Below are 23,115 nucleotides of genomic sequence, written 5' to 3' on the forward strand. Positions count from 1 at the left end.
AGAATCACTGAATGTGTGACATTTAAAATATGACAGGCATATTCTAAAATTTAATTATTGCCCCTAACTGACACCTATTTTCAATGCAAATTTAAGAACAGAACCTTCTGTCATCAGCTAATCTTGCAAGATGCAGCCTTCCCTCGGTTTACATTGATTTCAAGTGAATCTGATTGCAGTGATTGGCAGCCAGATGCCCTCTGCCTCTCAGAGGTTCCAGCTTTGCATGATTTTCCCTTTTTCAGTCTTGCTTTCCCAAATGTCTAGCAAATTTGATTTCAATGAAGTCTGGACAAGACAAAGGCTGTGGTTTTCTGACTGCACAAGTAATAAACAAATGCAACATAAAAAATCAAACAAAATGGAAGCTCTTGTTTGTAAAGTACAACTCAGAGAGAGAAAAAAAAACAGTGGGTACATTAGACAGGCACTTCAGCAACCTATTTTGATAGATCCTCATCTGTGGCAGCAGAGTCAAAAAGACAGCTTAGGAGTGGAAGCTCTTACAAACATGAATGAACAACAAGCTTCATCCAAGCACTTACATTACCAAAAAACTGACTCATTTGTGGGAATAAGTTGATATCAACACCCGAAGGATAAAATTTTTTGCAAACTGTACCATGTACAGATATTTGATGCAAAGATGAGATTTCTACTTCCAAGTCAGAAATTCTTACAGTTCTTCTTGTCTGACTCTCACACAAACAAAGGAATGCTTCTATGGTGCAAGAGGAAAAACTACATAAATTAACCATTTATTTCCCTGTATCTTATGGTCTGTGAATAGCTATTTTTCAGGTACTTATTTCAAATTCTAAAAGAAGGACATTTTCATTTGCTTAATTAACTGCCAGACCCTTTGGCAATTCAGTCCTTTCTGTGGCACTGAAGTGAATATATTATTTCAAGTTTATGCAGAAACCTGAAATTTATCTTAAACCTCATGTGTCTTTAAGGTCAAATAACACTGAGGAATAAATGACTAATAATACTTTCATGTGCAACACAGGCACTAAAGGTGTGGTGCAAGCATGCTGCTCTCACAGTCTATGACATTTTTATTTTACTTTTTGTATCTTCTTGCATATGATAGCAGATAAAAATAGCATCAATATCTATAAGTTTCAGTGTAAATATCAAGAAACTATTTTCAAGTGAAACATTTTTAAACCCATCACAGCTTTTAATTTCCACAGGAAATAACAGCTCAGAGGTTTTTTTTTTTCCCCATAGGAAAGTCTAAATATTTAAATTACCATATTTTTAATGTACTGACATGTTGATGGTCAGATGTTCTTTGATGCTCGAAGATAGATTGGCAGAAATCAGAGCAGCATAGGGGCTTACAAAAACGTGATATTTATGTTTGGCAGCAATTACTTTGTGAAAAATACAAGGTGACTCTTTTTATGCTCCTTCTTTCTTCTTTTTTATATTTTTCTCCTCCAACTTTGGCATGAATCAAAAGAGCTAAAAACTAATTTAACATGACAAATGCTTTCATCACTCCCTTAACCTCTGAAGTGAACACTCTGACAAAGACAATATGTGTGGTATATGCTTTCCTTTTGACACTTTATAAATTACTTTCTTGTAACTGGGTTTTACCACCAGCCCAATATCTTCAGGATGTCCTAATTTGAATGGCTGGTTCTACATTTTCATATGTCACCCCTGGATAATAGGAATAACTCTTGGGCTTTGTGAAATGGCACAAGTCTCACAGAGGACTCTGGGATAATTTTATTTCTGTCCTGCAATCTGGAACTTACCAAAAGCTTGTGCAATACTAGCAACTAATACTCTGCATTTTGTCCACGTCTGGCCATTGAGGAAACAGGGAGCAGTGACAAACCTGGCTTTAAATGTGCAGCCAGCCCTGTGTGTGCCATGTAATGGAAAAGTTAATTAAAGTGACTTTTTTCCTATTCTCTCCTATTAAAAATAGTGCAACAATCGGCCATAGAAACATCTTAAAGTGCTCTTTCATGCACCCCATCTGCACTTTTTTCCTCTGTTTAGCCCTTTAATAGAAGACCAAAAGTCACTGGATTTATTTTCAACCTGGTGAATTTGATCAGTGTTAAAGTCTCTGCAGGAACTCTGCCAGTGTCAAGGAATTCAGACACAGACCAGTTTGTCTAAGAGGGAAAATGTCTGCACACAGAACCAAGGCTATTCTGCACAAACAGGTGCCCTATCACACTGGACCAGTGCAGACCTGCAGAATTTTTTCCCAGACATCCATCAGGGTAGTTTGCAGAGGAAGATTTAGAAAATTTCAGATAACAGTGGTACTGACTGGCCTATAAAGGAAGAGTCTATCTAAATAGCCAGACTTTGATGACATATTATGATATAAACCATCAATCTATATGTATCTTAAAAAAGAAAATAAAACCCCAAGTTACCTTCTAACAAGGCATATTGCCATTATTTTGACAAATGTTTAACTTAAAAATCTCAGTAGTATCTTTATTTAACATCAATTATGTAGTGTGGCAAAAAGTTCCAAAGGCTATTTATGCACTATGAATTTATTTTTAAAGCGTTAAACATACTGCCTTTTCATTTCATTCATTGTATTTTTAGTTGTGTTGGAGGAAAGGCAATTGGAATGCCTAATAATTTTTAAAATATTTTTTTTCCTTTTCTCTCAGTTATAAGATTTTTTTTGCTTCTCTCTTTAAATCACCCTCATTATAATTCTTTCCATGCCAGCCATAATCTTTTGTAGGCTCAAAATCCCATGTTTAAACCTGTAGACATAATTTTTTCAATGATCCACCCATATCAATTCTCCCATCTCTTTTATGATAGGACAATTCATTTAGAAATCCTGAAGACTATAAGAACTTTGAAGTATATATATTTGCCATCACTGCCTTTTGCATTTGTCTTGATGCAAGAGACAAGAGTCTTGATGCCTGCAAGAATCTTGACCAGCATCGATACAGTCACGTTCACACAGCCCAGACACACTGACAAACCTAAGGAGCAGAACCATTTGCTGCAAATTTTGATGACTTTTTCCATAATTCTTACTTTTAGCTAATGTAACCCCAGTGATGGAACCTCTGCTGTGGTGGAGAGCAAGTAATTTTCTTTGTGGACATGTAAGGCAGAAATACAATAGCAGCACCTTCAAAACCTTTCCTTTTTTCAAATCAGGAGATGATTTAGCACCTTAAGTCACACTGTTGGAGGACAGCAAGGGTTAGTTTATAGCTGATGGTCTTACTCCTGCTCTTTGTCATGTGCAATGAATTGTATGATTTTTTGCTGAGAGTGAAGGAATTAATTTAATAAATGGCCTACCAAAAGCACTTCACTTTTACCTTTCTTTTCTTCTCATGCATCTAAGGCTACATCACTGCTTTTTTGTTTTTTTCCTTTCTCTCTCTTCCATCACTCTAAATTATGATCACGGTGGATCTATCAAGTTTATTCATAGGATTAATTTCAGCTATTTTCTGGTTTTGACATATACTTATTCTTTCCTGTGTATGGCACGAAGCTTGTCAGGTAACTTCTCATTATTTAAACCTTGAGCTAACACTCGCTTCTAAACCCTGCTTTGTTGTGGTAACTACCAACTCTATTGTGCTCATCATTCTTTCAGCTGGAAAGAAGACCTCAAAAACTTCTGTCAAAATGGATCAGTTATGTCGTTACTTGAAATGATAGATCATTCATCAATTATTAAGAGTCAATATATTGCCTTACATTCTCTCTTGTCTTAAAAATGAAAGTGTAAAAAGCAATAACCACATTGCAAAGCTTTGCTTAAGATTACAGTAACCTAAATACCAAGGAAAAACCACATTTCATCACTTCAATGTTATGCACATGATTAAAATGTTCAACTTGCAGTATATCATTTCCCATGTGCATAATCACTCTAACAGGGAGCTGCTGTATGATAACTGTCAACTTCAATGAATTATGTGCTTTCCAATCTTTTCATTTATACACCAAACTAAGCTTGTTATTCTTCTGAGGCTTTCTACAGGGGAAATACAGAAAGATGGTTAGATCCGTAGTACTCAGTGTGCTGGGATGTAGGTCTGGACTAAACAGACAGCAGGAATAGGCAGCCAGTTCTCTCCTACTACTGTATAAATTAATCCTATATGGAGGCTTATTAGTATGAAAAATGGGGTTTTCTTAAAAAATGGTGTCTATCCTGAAGAGTCAGGTTATATAGGATCACAAAAGGAAAGAAAAAAGAGAGACAATTCAGCACATCTGTATAGATCTTTTGAGTGCTATATGTGAGGATAGTTTCAGAGAGGAAATAAATCCCACAAAGAATAGGTCTGGAAAGTATTGTCAAGCTACCATAATTTTGCAATTTACTCAGAGTGCCTAAAGAGTGTGCAGCACTTCACTGTCATCAGCATATTGTTAAAGGCACTTTAAAAGCTACAAAATACACTGGTAGTTTGTGCAGACACCTAAAAAAACCTCTGCAACAACAGAGAATGAGAGCAGACCGGGGAGGGGGAGGAAGTTGGAAATTAATGAAATTAATTAAATTAAGAAAGACAAAATCTCAGCAGCATGTTAAAAACATCTCAAAAAACCACAGAAAGGATTAGAACAAAGTGTGGTCACTATTAACATATGAATCATGGGAAAGAAACACAACATTGGGAGTTTCTATATTTTTCTTTACAAAATGCTAAGGATGAGTGGAATATGGAAAATAACTGCATGCAAAATGGAACCATCTAATGATTCAAATATAACACCACCTGGATTTAGGCACACAAACCAATATAGAATGAGAACTAGTAATCAAAATAATTTTGTTTTTTTTTTATCTGAAGGCAGAATGTGATGGTAATATTTGAATTCAAATGCCACTAGCTTCTGTTACTTATGTGAATCTACCACCTATCACATTTTTTTCTAAATACTTTTTAAACATATGGCACTACATCAAAAAGTCATTAAATCCCTCTGTTTGGACCATTTCTGAGATGTGCATATCTGGCACCTAAATTAACATTGCACGTTAAGAATCCTGAATCAATTTCTTGCTTCCACTGCTCTTACGACAGTGAATGTGACTTGAACATTTTATTTTTCCTCATTAATCAGTATAAGGAATAATAATATTCTTTGCTCACTATGAACACACATTTTTGAAATGCATTAACCATCCTTTCATCAGCTGAACTTTCATTTTGTGACACAGCCATGTGATTTGAGAGAGGAAACACAGCCTTACCTATGAAATATGCTAGCAAGATGGCAAGCAGGACTGCAGCAGCAATTGCAGATAAAGCAGCACATTTCCAGCTACAGTACTTGGAGGGTTTTTTCAGCTTGAATGCATTCCTGGAGAATGTATTTCTAGGTAACAGTCTGGGAGGTGGAGTATAAACCGTTCCTGAGGTCAACGGGTAACCAGGGGAAGAACTACTGAACAGTGGAGTAGTTCCAGAAGATGTCTTAAACAAGAAATGCCTGAAAAACATAAAATGGAACAGCGTTGAAAATGGCAAGTCCTGTAGTTAAGACAGAACATCTCCTACTCTATACCATTCCAGCTGCCACAGCCTGGTAAATTCAACCAAAAAGGATTTTGTAGGAAGAAATAGAGAAATGAAAATTCTTCTTTTTTTGGTACCAGATCTTAACAGCTGGCACTAAAATACAGTGTGTCAGGGTATCTTTCATAATCTTTTCTGTAATTAGATGCAACTAGCTAAAACACCAGCATGACCCATGAAGTGTCTGGGAGTTCCCTCTGGAATCCACCACTCAAAAAACGTCCTAAGAAAATCACACTCAGAGTCTCATTTACACTCTTGGGAAAAGCTCCCAGCAAAACCACTAAGAACATACCGAGCAAAACCCACAGTCCTGTAGGAAAAGATCCTGCCAGAATTAGAATTAGCCATGATTTTGTGGTTTAACAGTACAGAGGTTTGGTTTGAACAGCTAAGACAATTACCAACAGCACATGACTCAGCAGATAAAACCAGGATTTCAGCTGCCCATACATTGGTTAGAAAGAGAATAATAGAACACACTCAAATGAATCTCAGAAAATGCTGTTAACACATTCCAGACACAGGAAATGGAGAAAGCAAACTGGAAGGCTGGTTTCTTTAGATTAACTTCTCACAGTCAGGAAGAACTGACTACAAACATGTTCCCAGTAAGCAGTAAAGAGAGAAGCACAGAATAAGGGCTGTGGTCTTACACAAAGTCACTTGGTTTAAGACAGAGAGCTCTGAAGACTTGCTCCATACCCTCTCCCTTCACAGCTCTGAAAAACAAGTGCTTCTTGGAATCAAACAGAACGAAGACACTCAGTAATCTCCAAAATCAAAATCACAGCCTAAAATAACCCAGGCCTTACTTCCAATGTAAAATATGTTTAACATTTTTATTCAGATACATTCCAGTATGTCACTCTCAAACCACCTGTTAGAGCTTTAAAATCCATGTCACTCACTGACAACAACAATTTGGAAGTTGGAGGCTGAAATGTGTTTCCCAAGTATGTTTTTCAGCCCACCATCATGAATGTGCCTACTGTCAAGCATAGATTAGTGTATACCTAGTCTACAAAATACCAGAAGTGATTTTAAAGGCATTTTTTGAAACATTTGTTTTGGAATAAAACCCAGAGCATAAGAGATTGCACAGAAATTGCATAGAGGTAAAAGACAGTAAAAGGAAGGCTGGCTAGGCTCCCCAGATTTCTGATTTAACATTTCCATTTGAAGACAACCTCTGAAAATATTGCGTTTTTTTATTAGATCAATTATAAACTCTATTAATGAACATGAAAAATCACTTTGACATTGCCTTTGTTGTTGATTTTTATACTCCAAGTGGCCTTGTACATCCCTTTCAACAGTGACCAAAACCTAGTTCTAGAAAATAGACAAAGACAGTGGCAGTATCCACTGTCATAACTTTTTCTTTGTGCTTTGGAGGCTTCAGATAGGCAATCAAACTCAAACAGATCAATTCTAACCAGTTACTTCATAGAAACATTGGGGGTTTTTAACAAATAAAGCCACCCTTCTTTTTTCTTTATCAGTGAGGGACATTAGAGGTTAGAATTCTGCACATCATAGGTGATCTATGAAAAAAAGCAATAAAGGTAAATGCTAAAAGACTCGCCCTTAAAATTACCAGCCTTTTAAATTATGAAAAACATCTTTCAGCTAAAAGAAAGCAAGAAATAATGAAAGTCTGACATCTTCAATCCTTGATTTTAAATGTATCTTTACTTTGCAACAGTTCAATTAAAGTAACTGATGGGAAAACGATGTTGTGGGGCTGGTTGTGTCACACCAGATCTATTGACTCTTCTGCTCCTTCTGTCTGGGTAGAACCTGATTAATTTGTCAGCAGAAGCAGGTTTGGTCCTTTCTAGCTGCTCTCCAGTGTTGGGAGCACAAGACCACTTCCATGATTGGATCTAGGGGCTGAAATGACACGGAGCATGAGGACCAAGGGAACGCCAGAAGGAAGACAGACCCAGTGAGACAAAGGCAGGCAGGAAAGCTCTTCTCTCATCCAGGCTAATTCTGCCCCTGCCTCAGCCCACGACCCCTTCTCCTCCTGAATCCTCATGGCAGGAATGACCCTCAGGTTTGGACAGAGGGTCTGAAACAGACAGTTCTTACTCTTGCCCTGCCCAAAAGCAGATCTTTCAGAACCAAACTCAAAATTACCGTCCTTGGAACTGTCTTTATCTGAAATGCCTTTAAACCCAGGAATTTTATGTCCTCTTTAGCTGAGAAGGCAGCTACAGCACCAACAGAAATTTTAATATAAAGCATTGTTAAAGTAAACTCAGATATATAATGAAACTCTGCTCCCATTAAAAGTGAATTAATGAATATCCAGATATGCTTTAATAGAACATGTCAATCATATCCTGTTGCATGTGAGAAGACAAAAAAGTAGAACAAAACAGCAGCTCCACTGTGATCCACTTCAAGATACATAAAGTATATAAAGAAAACCAAAACACTTATCCATGCAAACAGGATTTCTATGATATTGTTAAAACTAATCAGGACTTGGTAGAAGCAAAAAAAGCCAACTGAAAAGGAGAAGATGTCATTGTCAAAGCAAAAAAGAAAGAATTTCATTGGATAAACCCTGAATTTTGCCACATTTCGTCCTACCCAGTCATTTTGAAAGCTGAAAATTCATTGTCTCAATATGAGGACCCCTGACAAAGTGGCAGCTGTCAGACATCACACCACCTGAAAGTATACAAGTTCTGCCTTCAAAAGTTAAAAAAGACATTGAACTAAAGGTGTGTTAAATATCCCCCAAGATACTTTGGAAAACTGGCACTGCATTGCAAAGCTGGGGGCCAGGTTAGCAGATATACCTTAAATCACAGCAAAGCACACCAGAAAGACTGGGAACATAATGGACAAAACACTTGGACCCCCAGAGTTTTAAATCTAGACTCAGCTACTAATGGAAATAAATTGACTTGTCTCAACTCTATCCCTAAACCCAATGATCTATAGCCATATTTTTATGTGAGATTTGACATGCTCTGGTACAACCAATTGTCTGTGGGCTGAAGCTGCACAGAGAGAACATGAGCATTTATCAACATTAATTACAGCCTCACAGGGGTAAGGCTGGGAGCATTTTACAATGCCTGCTTATGAAAAGAAATGATCTGATTTGTACAGTTCACTTAATTTCAAATACACTCCATATAAGAATTAAAAAATTGTATTCTCTGTCTTACCTGTTCACCTATCAAACAAATTAAAAAACCACATTTTCTACCTCACAATTAAGCATTAGCAACTTGAAGTAGACTAAGACTAATTTTCTATTTTGAAAACATGGGAGTAAATTTTCTAAGTCTCAGCCCAGACTCCTTAATTTCTGTGGATCAATAAGACAATTCCACACCGAAAAAATCACAATATATGGTTGCCAGCCTACAATGATTCTGTTATTTCAGTGACCTTGAAAAGCTGTGGAAAGAGCTTGGGTGCTGCCCACAGAGAGAAGCTAACCCTGCAGCTCACTCTGTGCTCCCCTCTCCCAGGCTCTGGCTGCAGGATTCAGGATTCACCAGGATTCGCCAGGATTCGCCAGGATTCACCAGGATTCACCAGGATTCACCAGGATTCAGGATTCTCCCCCTCTGTTTTCAGCCCTGCTGCTGGGTGGGGTCACACCAGGGCACCCCGAAGGTGACATCTGGGAAAGCTGAGCTTGCGAGGGGACATTTGAGTGCTGTTCTGTGCACTAATGGCAAATGGAAAAAGCTATATTTTGCTTTCTTCATTAATTCAGAGCTCTCCCTAGCATGTGCTTTCCCACAGGTCAAAAGGACCTCTGGTGTTCAGGGAATAGTGGTCTGACAGAGACTGTATTAACTTCCATATTCTTTCAAAGAACAATCAGCTTTTCCCCCCCTCCTTTCTGGACAGATTGTCATGGCAGCACACTGCAAGAATGAGTGGAGGAAAAAAAATTGGTTTTGCGATGAAAAACTGTAATAGAAAGGAAGAAAAAGACATTTTCTAACATAAATGGCTTTTTTCCCTCCTCATACTGTCCTAAACTTATTCTTATGAAAAAAGAAAAAAAAAGGCATACAGAGAATTATAATCCTTAAATTGTCTTTTTTTACATTTTACAGGGTTTTTAATAGTAATTAATAAATAGAAAATCTGCATGCCAAGAGAATAGTAACAGCTCAATTTAGTTGTTCTAGGACTTAAAAATATCTTCAAGCTGTAGTAAAATCACATCTGTCTATAATTTTATTGGACATTTACTCTTAGCAGAAAACAATGGAATATAGGACATAATATGCTGGCTTTCACAGTGATTAAAAAAAAAAAAAAAACCTTCTGCAGTTTTCAAAGTCTTCCAAAAAAGTAGCCATGAGTCATTTTATGTCAGTGGAAGCCTCAAAGTGGCTGCCAAATTCAGACAGTGAAGTTTTATGGAAGATTTCTCACTTCCAAACAAAAAGAAACCGAGGCTGAAGAGAACCGTGAGGTGCTCTTATGCCTGTTATGAAAAAATGAACTCTGAGTGGTAGACTAGTGCAAGCTTTGGTTACCTATGTCTCAGTCTTTCCCCAAATCAGATTTATTTTTATGTTCTCTTAGGTTCTTGCAGAAAACATGGGACCATCAGCCATGTTTCCACAGCTGAGAGCTGACGTGGTAAAACTGCACAGAAGTTTCTACCCTCTGGAGTGCCTAGAACTCTAAAGCCAGCAATAAAGCCTAACAAGTATTATCTATTTGTGTTTAAATTGTATAGTTGCAAGTAATTGTCTCAATCGTGTCAAATCCACAGACTAAACTCAGTAAAACTGATTTTTCAGTGGAAAGCTATTTCAGACACACATGTATATAAACCCACTGGCCATTTTACACACCCGTGTGTTGGGCACCCCCACACCCAAATAAATGCCTGTGGAAACAGAGGACAGTCCTCACAACCTACTTCAGTGATTTCCAGCCTGCTGCAGAGACTGATGCAGGAACTAAGGACACTCTGCTAGGCATGGGAGCAGTAATTCAGGATGAACACCTCAGTATCAATGCCACACTTGTACCCACTGTCACCTCCTGATCCTTGCAGCAGCCCCCAGCACCCAGAGCAGCTCCAGTTGGAGCTCCTCAGCTCTTGAAAGGCTGCTGATTCCTTAAGGCTGGGTTCTTCACATCCCCAGGCCAAGTGTTGTAAACACTGCAGAGTGCAGAGCAGTGTCACAGAGGCTGCTGCGAGCAGCGGGCTGGCCTGTCACTGCCATGCCACCCTCTGACAAAGACACAGCTGGACGTGTGAAGCACAGTAATTGAACACTGCCTGACAGCCGGGCAGGGTGGTGTACAGAAAGGCAGGTGCCAACCTTTGGGCACCTTGATCTGTCATATTATGAAATAAAACCAAGCAGGCGTTGCTCACGAAGCCACAAAGGCAAAACACCTGCACTGCATGACAGTGGCAGCCGTGGCTCTGTGCTGGGCACCTCTCCACAGGACACCTGCTCTTCATCTGCAAGCTGAGATCCTCTTGGATACGCTTTTATAACCTTCTCTCTTCCTAATCCCACTGTGAACTGGCCCCTGGAGCATTCTCTGGAGGCTCTCACCACGTGCTCCTGGCTCTGGCTTGTCCCCACAGCACTGCCCTGTCCCAGGCTGCTCAGAGGCTGCTGAGCTGTGACACTGCAGAGCTGTGAGAGAGGCTGGAGAAAGGTGAGGTGGAAATTATAGAGAGATACATCTATATGAAATATATAGACTGCTGAACTGGGGATCATAAGCAGCTCGAGAGTTTGAGATGGAGAACACCAACTAGGAAAGGCAGAAAATCTAGAAGGGGAACAGGCACCTGGCAGCTCAGCAGCTCCAGGGAGCTACAGGGGTCACCCATCACCTTCCTGATGGTGCCTCTGTGGTCTAAAATATTCCAGGTACTCAGCAGGAGGTGAGCCCACTCACTCAGCCTGTCTGCTTGAATCCTACTCAGTGGAGTAGGAGTTAGCCAGTCAATAGCCAGCTTTTGCCCTTTAAATTTATGAATCTCCTTCTTGCACTATTGTTTATTCTCCAGGAATAGAGCAATCAAACTGCTGGTTAATGCCTAGTAAAGAGTAACAGGCACAGCTACAGCACAACCACAAAAAATCAGGGTCTTTGCATATGCATGTACATGAAAGTATAGCAGGATCAGTCAGCAGATCCAGGAACATTCAGCAGTTCTGAAATGACTCAGCTACAGGAACTTTCTCTTCTTAACCAGAAAACCTTCTGTCTTTTTTTGCCATAGGGCTCTGAGTAGTTGTTGCATAGTGCCAAGTGATGAAGTGCAATAATGCCTCCATTTGTTATTCCAGTGGTGAGGATTATGATAACAGAGTTTTGCATTTCAACAGGTTCACGCAGTTTTAACTTTCTACATCAATTAATGAACATAGTTTCAAAACACTTCTATTTTAAAAGGCATACATGTAAGCTCTCCACTATCTCTTAATTCAACTACTCACTTAACATGAAAAAAAGAAAAAGTACTAACAGTGCTATTTCAAGTGTGTAAGTCACAGAACAGAATAACAAAGCTCAGAACTCAGAGAAATTTATCAGTCAACATGTAAACTTAAATAAAGAGGAACCAAATTACATAATTCTAGACTTTTTTTCATAAAGACCCTAAACATGCCTGTCTCTTCCTGTGCAGTCACGCTGCCTGTTCACTCTGCACGACCCAGAAGTTAAAAATGCGAGCGACAAGATCATGAAAACATGCAATTACCTGCAATCAGTAAAAACTTCTTTGAGCTTATGTGTACGTGAGTGGGAGTACATCCAGATTGATTTTCTGAATCATCATTATGTATCCTGCTTTTGTAGTGTTTCCCTTCCCCATTTTCTCTCTCCTGTTCATGCCTATATTTGTTATGAAAATGATACTCCAGTAGCCTGCTAAAAATGACCTTTCTACAGTGCTTTGGAATCCTCCAAGTACATGGCCCAAATGTGTTCAAAGTCCTTGAGGAGACTTTTGACTGTGCTTTCCTTGACTCTTTAAAATGCTTTTGATTTTTAGACAGGTTCAGAATCTATCTGTGCAGATTCCAGTTATTTGGAACGTTCCCACAACATTTCTGCAACCTTCACATGCAGGAACTAGAGAATGAAGGAGTCAGTTCTTGCCCCAGCCTTCAGTCTCAGAGGAAGAACCTGCTCTAGCACATGAACCTGTAGCTGCAAGTAAATGGTAAGAGAAAATCACAAAAGACAAAGCAAAATTAAAGTGAGGGCTCATTTCACTGTTCCAAGTAGTTGTTTGTTATGCCCAATATATGCTAGGAAATCGCATTAACAAAAGGAAAGGAAATTTTGTTTCACTGCTCTGTTCCAGAACATTTTGCATCATGTACAAAGATATCAAAATATTGAGACATCATTGAAAATAGGCAGACAATTGCAGAGAGCAGTTGTAGCTTGGAACTTCAACACATTCAGAAACTTCAAGTTTACATATTCAGTTCAGAAGTTCTGCAGCTGATCTTGACACCTCAACATGGTACAAAATGCGAACGCGGTATTAACAACATCTCAGATATTTAATTTCTTTTTTAAAAAAATTAATATTGCTTCCCCCCACTGTTAAATCCCTCTCCTCATGTGCCCTGTTCTTGGCTTTTTTGCCTTGACTGCAGGAGGCTGCGCACAGGCTCAGTGCACTGTGTCCATTCCTGCACTGGAATGAACTGGAGCACTGGGTGCAGATGTTTCCCAGCTGTGGTACCCCTCGATTTTGAGTTCAAGCACTGCATGGTGCACACTGGGATGCAGCTCACGTTGTTGCTCCATCCTTTCTGCTCCCATTGCTGTCCTCAGGCTCACCCAGAGTGACTGTGCTGGAATCAGACTGGCAAAGAAAAAAATGCAGCTTGAACCCCAGGAAAAGGTAAATATTTTGAAGAGTTCTTTTAAGGTTCATAGCAATTTTTTTTTGGTTAAATTTTCAGATTTCTCAATCTTTAAACTGAACTTTGCACGAATGACCTCAGATTTGGACCACTGGTCTTATACTACAGCCCACAAGATCTAAAGAAACCTATTTCATAATCACCAGAAGGGTGGCCATCATCCTTTCTCCTGAAACACAGAAGAAACATTAGGATGTTACAGTCTTCCTTTTAGCAAGCACAAAGAAATTATAGACATAGATACAAAATTAGCTTTGCAACTGAAAGATTTGGACTTTGAAAATATTTCAAATTACGAGACTAATTATGAGAACGGAAGAATAAGAGTAATTTCTATTTAATTCCCCCTTTTTTTTTCTCCTGAATTAAGTATTATTAGTTATAATGGTAACAATTAATTTTACATCAATATAAAGTACTGAAAGAGGCATTAGTAAATCAGGCAATCTCAGTGAAACATCCATCCATGGAACCTCCTCTGTTCTCCTCCCTCACCAGTCATCCCAGTGTCCATGTGGGGTTCTCATCCCAGAGGATTCCTGCTGTGTGAGGAGGCACTGGAAACTTCCCTGCAAAGCCATTCCTTTCTCCCTGTGCCCTCTAAGCTTTAAAGCAGAGCACTGCCCCTCTGGCTGTCAGGAAGGAATGAGACCCAGCCTGGGATGTCCAGAGTCAGTATTTTCATCACACATCCCCTTGGAAAGCAATGATTAAAGCAGCAATAAAGGAACACCTCTCAAATGGAGAAGGTAGAAACCAGCACCTTGTTAGGAGGAGGAGATGCTTTGAAACAGACTGCAAGAGGACAATAAAAGTTAAAGAGCATTAAACAGCAGCTCTGAGCCTAAAGGTAAAGCAGCTAAATACTGCAGAAATGAACCATAAAAATAGCACCATAAAAATGCTACAGCCATGCATTACTGTGTCCTTACTTAGAGATATTTCAACCCTTCCATTACAGACTCTTATTTCAAAGAAAACAGTGATTATGTAGCCAGCCCAGGAGCCTGATGCAGCCCTAAAGCAGGGAAGGGAAGGCACAGCCCGTTTGTTTACCTGAACCAGGAACAAACAAGAGGACTAAAGAGGGAAATACACCTGAAGAAGTGTCCTTAATACAAAACTTAATCTTTTCTGTAGCACTTCAGAAAAACTTACTAGGGATGGAGGAGGCAGGAAAGAATATAATATAGCAGGTTTTGTTTGTTGGGAGAGTTGTGTCTTGTTATGAGACTGCACTAGGATTTAGATATCCTATTTTGGTTAGGTTTTAAAATCTTCATTTTCTAAAATCATGGAATATGGGGAATTTTTTCCTAATGGCTAATCTAAAATCACACAAACGACACTAAAAAAAAAGCACACTTAAAAACTTAAAACCCCACTAAAATCAAGCACACATCACTGGAAGTGTTCTGGGTCAGGTTAGCCAGGGCTTTGAGGAGCTTGATCTAGTGGAAGGTGTCCTCGCCCATGATGATCCTTAAGCTCTTTCCAACCCAAACCATTCTACAACTCTACATAAGCACAATAGGAACTCTGCATAGGCAAGTTGCAAACTCATAACTCAGATAAACAATACAGATAAACCTAATTATGTAATAAATACAGCACCACAAAGGATACACAAAGATTTGGGCACAGTTACCTGAAAAGGCCACATGAAAACACGTGCAAGCAGTAAAAGCTTCCTTTACATCACAAAGAAAATAAACCAAATGTGATTAACAACCTACAATCAATATTGAAACAAGAGACAGAGAAAGGATATATTTGGAAAATGTGATGCCTCCAAACAGTTTGAATTTAGCCCAAACTGCCTAAGACAGCAAAGAAACAAAGGGAAGGTTAAAATATTCTTACCAGGAAAAAAAAAAAAAGCAACATGCAGACGTGTGTTGTATTATTCAATGATTTCAGCACTTGGTACTGTTGGATAAAGAGACATCTGGAATCTAAATTGTGATCTGAGTTTTGTAGTGCTGACACAAAGCATTCCCTTCAGACAGCTCAGGTGCCACCTTTTGTTTCATAATCAGTAACGTGACCACTTGCACATCATTTTCAGTTGAGAGCAGAATCTACTGAAGGTAACTGAAAGATGAGAACTAAGAGTTATGAAACCCTCTCTTGATAAAGCAGGTGCTGTCAGTGCTGGCTTTGCCTCCTGAGCACTCCTCTACTGAGATTAATAAACAGATAACAAGATAAAAAATTAGAGTAGTGCACTGTGAAGAGGCAGCATGAGAGGGGTCAATGCTTTGCAACAAGCTAAAGCTTTAAAATAAAGGCTTAAGTTATCAAAAAGACACCTTATTTTTTTTTTTTTGTGGCTATTGGTATAAATGTAGATGAAACACCAGTTTTAAAGTGAAAGAATTACAGGCTAATTCTGAAAGTCTCATTGATTTCACAAGCAACAGTTTCAGTCATTTTTGAGTTAATATTCTTGTGATGAAACTTGTCATCAAGCCCTGTCAGGTGTGTAATTTCAGAAAAGAACTAAAATCGATCCTGAAGCAGCTCTGGAATAGTTTTGGAACACAGCAATTCTGCCAGGACATTTTCTAATAGCTTAATGCTTGCCTGTGTCAAACATGTCTTCCAAAAAGCTCCAATTAGCTGTCGGGCATCCTGCAACCTCCAAAAATAACAGTATTCACAAAGTAACCTTTTGTCATGTACACATACAGTCCCAGAGGTTGCAGGATAAGAAAAAAGAGAAGAACCAAAGTCAGTAAAGGCATTCACAGTCACCTCTGGCTGGGAATAGGTACAAAATCAGACAGTAAAAAAAGCCAGCCAGACTAATGCCCGCTGCTGTGGCTCAGGCATGCCAGGATTATGGCAAAGAATCCTTTTGTGAATATCCCAAAGAATTCCCTCCAGGTAAAGCGATTGGTAAATTGGGACAGTCTTGAGCCTTCAGAAATGATACATTTCAGGTACTGTTGTACCCTAGAACAATTCCATACAGGAAGAGGCAGACCAGGCGCAGCACGTGGCCACTCTACACCAGCATCAAAAGTAGGTACTAATCCTGGGCAATGAACCACACAGCAAGAACCAGTCTGGGCTGAACAGGACCAACAGTTCTATCTTTTAATTCTTAGCAATAAATAACAAGTTCGGGATGTCCAAATTAAGTTCTATAAAATAGCAGAGCTTTTCACAGAAGCAGCCATTCAGAGTTAAGGTTTTTTTTTTTTTTTAATTTTTTAAATTTTTTTATTTTTTAATTTTAATTTGGCCAAAGTTAGCTCCAAACCTTCAGTAAGCAAGAATTCCCTTCCCCTCCTTTTTTGGCCATCTTGGCTTTGGAAAACCTGAATTTGCTTTCCACTTCTTCATGGCACCCGTGGTCCCATTTTAGCAGAGCAGGACAAAGCGAGGGCAGCCCCCTCTGCACACCCCAGCCCAGCACAGACTGGCACAGACTCGCTGCCCTTTCCAGGCTCATTTGTCCCCATGGAGCTGTAACCCACCACTGATTAACCCCTGAATAACACCAGCCTTGGTGTTGTCAGCTCCATCCCAGCCGCACCAGCTCCTCCCAGAGCTCCAAACGAGATGAGCAGTCTTTAATCAAATGTTGGAGGGGCTGGGCTGGGGCTGCATGGGGGTGTAACTCCCCCAGATGTGGCTCCTCAGGGTGTGATCCAGCAGAGCCCCATTGAAGCCCTGGGAGGCTGCAAATCAAACATCCCAGAAGCTGTGGCAACCATGCAGCTGAAACCCTGGCACGAGCCACTGCTCCCAGCAGCCCAGCTCCTCCACCTGCTCGCTGTGTTTATCACTCTCTGGGCAAGCAACACCACCCTGCTCTTCCAAGCACTTTATTCAGCACCACAATGGCTAATTTTAAATTCTGAGAGATTAGCTCTGCCAACTCTGCTATTTAAAGTGCAAGTTAAATATGTTTGACATTCCATACCCCAAATGACAACAAAACAGAATATTTAGACCAGCAGCATGTCAGGCACTTATTTATTTATTTCTCTGTCAGGCCTAAGTGCTGCACCTTTTCATTTATATGCTGCTGTTTGCCCCACAGGCATCAAGCTGTTAACATGTACAGAAGAGATTAAAATGAACTTTCATGCTGGATGAGGTATAAATTAAAATTATAGTACTGTCAGTCATGAATCTCGGATTGTTTCTCAAAGTCTTCCAAAATGCATAATGTCAAGTGAGCCTCTGTTTGTTGCTTCAGGAAAGGCAAAATGTATAATTTTTCAGCAGCACAGTCAATATGAATTCTAAGTAAGTTGTCCCTGAGCCTGTGATATAAATATGCTGTATTAATCGCATGAGTTGTGTATGCAAGGAAGGTCCAAGTGAATAAAGGGCTTTAAAATGGGATGTGAGCAACGTTATTCACTGTGCACCTTCCAGTGCAAAGCAGGTTGGGGCCGCTGGGTGTTCTAATGCCACTCACCCCCCATGCTGTGTCAGAAAAGCCACCCCTGTCACAAAGGGCATCAAACCCATCTCCCAACAATCCCAGGGCGTTCTCTGTGCGCTTTGGAGGACCACCAGTGGCATCCCCCAGGGTGTCCATCCCCACCACCCACCTGGTCTCGAGCGGGACGTTGCTGTTGAGCACCCAGCTGTCCTGGAGCTGCACGGACTCGGGGGTGGTGGCCAGGTCGTTGGGCGCCGGAGCGGGCGCGTGGATCTGGTTGCGGCGATTGGTGAGCGAGTTCCTGTTGAGGGAGTTGGCAGAGGAATGGTGATGGGACAGGGAATGGTTGTGAGGAGGAGGGAGAGGTGGCCTCAGCGTTGACTGGCTGTGATGATTTGAAGGGCCTAAAACAGAAAAGAAAAACAAATCACAAATGTGTGTGGTGGCACTGCTCTCCTCGGCATTTTCAAGGGGCCACTGCCTGGGAAAAGAGATTGTGCCTCTTGGACCTGTGGGCATCAAAGCGTGGGCAAATCAGATCAGTGATTATTTGGGATCAGCAACACAAAACAGTGCTTCCAGCCTGCACAGCTGGCATGTCGACAAAGACTCTATTTAAATTTTAAAATACTTCTTCATGGATTCTCCCTGGAGAAAGTCTCAGTGGAGCAGCCAGGACAGCAGCCTAGCTGGACCATTCCCAACATGTACCAAGAGGAAATTTACCCCTCCGTTTCTATCAGGGACCGTGAGCAGATGATCCTTAATGGATTAAAAACAGCCTTTGAGAATATGGTCTTTAGGCCCCTATAAAACTTAATCAGAGAAATCAATCTTCTTCCATTCACTGTATTTTACCAATCAGCTTCAAATGAACAGGATTTGTGCCAGCACAAGAAGATTAAACTCCAAATATGAAAAGAGAGCAGCAAGACAGTGATGGTATCTTTCATGTTATTCCATGTGATCAGGATTTGGCCTGTATTTTTCTATTTAGTAATGCCACAAACACACAGCAAGATCTGGAAATTATGCAACTCTTTCAGTCTCTTTCATTGAAAAATGGCAGATGATATTTTTTAGTGATAAAGAAGGATATAAACCTTTCTCATTCTTTGAGTACTGACATGTTTGCATTGATAATCAAAAATATTTTCTTTTAATCATTAAGGCAAATGGATTAAAATAACAGCACGTGATAAGCAGGTGACATTCAAACATTGTCACTTTTCTAAACATAAATGTAGACTGGTAAATAAGTTCATGTGCAATTCTACACATTACAATAATTTATGTCTAATAAAAACAGCAAAAAAGAATACAGAAAACAAACACTATTATGAACTGTATGCTTTAGACATCGTATCAAGTTGTTTTCTAGTGAACATTAATCAGTAATACTAGAGAAATGGTAATTCTAATGATGCATGTTTGTTTTTAGAATCTAAAGCAAAGTACTTCATTGTACTTAATGAATCAAATAATAAAAAGAAAACATCACAAAACATCATTTGCAGCAAGACTGATCTTTGTCATGTGAAACAAAGAAGTCTAGAAAAGCTGCTAAACTGAGTAATTACTGTAAGTTATTTAAGCCAGTATTTATAAAAAAATCCAAATAGACACAAACTAACACCCCAAACCCAAACCCCAGAGCAGCAGGAAGATATTTCCCCAGCATGGAGCCCTGAGCTGCAGCGGCACTCAGGGACCTGGTTAGTGGTGACCTGCCAGGGCTGGGTTAAGGGTCACACTCGAGGATCTCAGAAGGCTTTTCCAACCTGATCCGAGGATTCTGCCCAAGAGCCCAGGGGCAGCGCTCTCCTGGCACTGCTCTGCAGACTGCCTGCCCCAGGGGGAAGCAGGGAAAGAGCCTCTTCCTAACAGCAACACAACCAAGGAGCAGAGAGACAGCAGCGGTTTTGGACAGAGGCCGCTCATGTTCTTAGCGTTTCTGAGGAATTGGAGAAGCACAGGCTGCTGAGGAACAGAGCCAGGTTTGCTGGGACTTACACGAGGCAAGTATAACTTGTCTGACAAGAAACTTTAAGAAATAAATTATAATAAATTCTGCATCCTTCTCATGTTGCCTTAAATCTACACAGCAGTTTCTTTATCTTCTTTGAATGTCTGTTGCCTGAACATACACCCTGTGGGAATGTCAACTGCTTTAAATACAAAATCACCTTTTATGAACACATCCTAAATTTTAAGGCCATCATATGTGCAGCTCTCCTCACTATCCTTGGCTATATCTTATCTAAGCATAAAAGAGACTGTTTAGCCAATAAAGTTTGATGTTTAAAACCCCCATTTGGACCTCCAAGAACATCAAATCTCTAATCTGTGCTAGGTCCTGTGCCATTCCACAACAGCATGCAGAGCAAGACACAGCAGGAGGAAAATGTGTTTGGACAATATCCACATGCACAGAAGCTTAAGTGGAATTACTCTCCTAGTCTGTGTTCTGACTTTAAACAAAGCATACTTGGATTTCAATAAGTGAATATTTATGAGTGATAAAATACAAATATGTGCCCTTGTGCTAATAGTTACTTCAAAAGATTCATGTGCATCATGTTTTCTCAGCTTACTTCAGATGCAGTTTTTCCTTCTCAAGGATAAGTACAAAAAAGTCATACCCACATAAAGAAAACAGTTTTGCTCTGAGAGCCACAGTAGCACCAGTTAAATAAAGACTCTGAATCTTGTCACCACAATATCATGGAGGCTGTTCTTAGAAGTGAGCCAAGTGCACATCAATGAGAATGAACAGCATTTCTGTAAGACTAAAAAAGAGCTGAAATCAAATTACCACAAATTATTTAATCTGCCTCAAGATTCAGTTCCCACACAGTGAATGTAAGATACTTTGCAAAATGAGCTGTGCAGAGGTAACTGAACACACATTACAGCTGCAAAAACTCTGAAATCTGGTGCAAGACTAATGTAGCATTTAATATAGAAACATAAACAAATACCAATATTAACATCATATAGATATTATATAGCTTCTATTAAAATGTATAAAAGCTTATATATATAAAAAGTACAAACCAGGGAGTGTGCATGCACTCATGTATATATGAGAGAGATAAAACCTTAATGCGCTGCTTCTTCATAAACCTGTTCAAATGAATCAGAAGCAGGAGCAGAACACTGTTCAACTTGCCAGGGATACAGAATTGGATTCACATCTGAGCACTTCTCTATGAGCATCTTTGCCTAAATTAAAACTTCACCAGCAGTACCTGCAAATCTGCTGAGCTCTGAAGTTCAGAGGAGGAAATCACTTGTCCCATAAATAAAGCATCCAAAGGGATTGGCTCCATGGATCCCATGGCACAATGTGCTCTGGCCCTCTGGAAATTGCCTTTGACTTGGAAGCCTAAAGACAATGAGTGTCTTGATGGAATACATCTGGCTTTTCACATCAGGAAATAGATTTTATCTTTGGTATAGCAGTAGCCAGTATTGGTCTGGGGAAGAATACTGAGGAAATGATGGCTTTTCTCAATTATTAGCTGAATTAGTAATTTCACCAGGATACACTACACAAGCTCAAACTTTAGAATTTAAGGAAAAGTCTTTTAAAACCATAGTGAAAATCAAAGACCTGGAAGTCTGAAATACTGGTACTCTCCACACTTAGGCTTTTTAGTTTTTCAAAATTTCTCATTTAAATTCACAAACAGACAACATATTTAATTCCAATCAATTTTAATACACATTGATTGTGCTGAGCATTTTCAAAAAATCATGGCCTCGTGTCCACATAATCAACATGTCATTCTTCAAGAGATCTTACTGCAGTCAAGAATATCAGCAACACTTGTTTCAAATTAGAAGTTGAGTGAGGGTAAATTGTGTTGTAATTAAATAATCTGAGGATACAAAGTCTGATCTGTGTAGCTTTGAAGCAATCATAAGCTACCCAATTGACTTGGGTTTAATCAGAACAAAAATACTAAAAAAGAAAAAAAATATTTTGCTCAGTTCATTATCTGGTGAAACATTTAAACAAACTAGGCTGGAGCACATCCTTCAGGAGCCTGTGCACCATAACAGTGCTATGGTGGCACAGCCTGGCAGCCCCAGGGGTCACAGAGAGCCAGCCCCTGGGTGTCCCACAGTTACAGGTACATCAGTGATGGCTGAGAGCTCCTGAGCACACTCTTCCAAACATCACTGCTCAGCTCTTTTACAGTCCAAATGCTGACTAAAATACAAAAGAAAATTCAGATCTGCTTTACATGGTCAAATAGTTTTTCATAGCTCTTCCCAGGCTTTGGTACACTCACTTAACTCATGCACAAAATCCAAGCAATACAATGATCTGAGGGGAACAAGATGATCTCCCACCTCAGAGATTAAATACAAAGCAGGAAAGGCAGCATCCCTAATCTAAGCAAAGCAATTTGTTCCCTGCATCCCAGTTCTTTGTCAATACTACCTCAAAAAGTAATGGAGATTGTATCTTAGTTGTGCTGAATTATCCTCTGTGACATTATTAAATGCTAAAGAGACATTACACCTCATAATCATTTCCTTTCACAAAAGAACTAAAAGAAAAAACCTAAACATGTATTATTTTTCTGAAATGAACAATGACACAACTATTTCCTTATGCTTTAAATAATGCAAATACTGAGCAAAAAAAAAAGCCCAAAACCAAAGCTGATGAATTGAAAGAAAATAATTAAAAAGCCCACAGACAACCCTTGTCAGCCAGCATTAGAAACCTCATCTGCAGCACTGCTGGTTCTTTATTCAAATCCCTCTGCCCACTGTTTTCCCAAGGAAACCACATCATGTGCCATCACAATGAGTAACGGGTGTTTCACAGAACCACAGGGCCACCTTCCAAGCTAAATTCATCTTCCAAGGCAGCTCACATTACTCTGAGTCAGGGAGGGCAGAAAGCACTGGAGCGCCCAGGAATGTGACAGTGGCACAAGAGCTGCTGTCCCCAGCCCCAGCCTTCAGTGAGCTTGGCAGGGTGGGACCGGGGCTCCTGCCCAGCAGCACAGGCTGGGCTTTCTGCTGTCTCTGCTTCAGTTCTCCTGTTTGTTTGCTAAATTCCCTACATTGTTTTGTGCTAGGCTGTAGCTAAATGGCATCTCAATGTTCTGAAAATGTTTTCAACACATGCTGTAAAGAAGAAAGTTATCTCACTCCTAACCATGGATACCATTACCTCTCTCTCTTGTTGTTTTGAACCCAAGAC

General features: G+C 39.8%; 1 protein-coding gene across 20 annotated transcripts in view; it reads right to left on the minus strand.

The window, feature by feature from the left end:
* The window catches only part of TENM2 (teneurin transmembrane protein 2), a 1,085,256-nt gene that overhangs the window by 155,873 nt on the left and 906,268 nt on the right, over positions 1-23,115 (minus strand). For all 20 annotated transcript variants that reach the window (XM_068205619.1, XM_068205638.1, XM_068205636.1 and 17 more), the window contains 2 exons: positions 18,058-18,292; positions 5,240-5,478 (listed from right to left, as the gene is read on the minus strand). In XM_068205619.1, the coding sequence (XP_068061720.1) occupies positions 5,240-5,478; positions 18,058-18,292 (474 nt within the window). The remainder of the gene's footprint in view (positions 1-5,239; positions 5,479-18,057; positions 18,293-23,115) is intronic.

This window comes from Anomalospiza imberbis, chromosome 15 (genome assembly GCF_031753505.1).
Source record: "Anomalospiza imberbis isolate Cuckoo-Finch-1a 21T00152 chromosome 15, ASM3175350v1, whole genome shotgun sequence".
NCBI lineage: Eukaryota > Metazoa > Chordata > Aves > Passeriformes > Viduidae > Anomalospiza > Anomalospiza imberbis.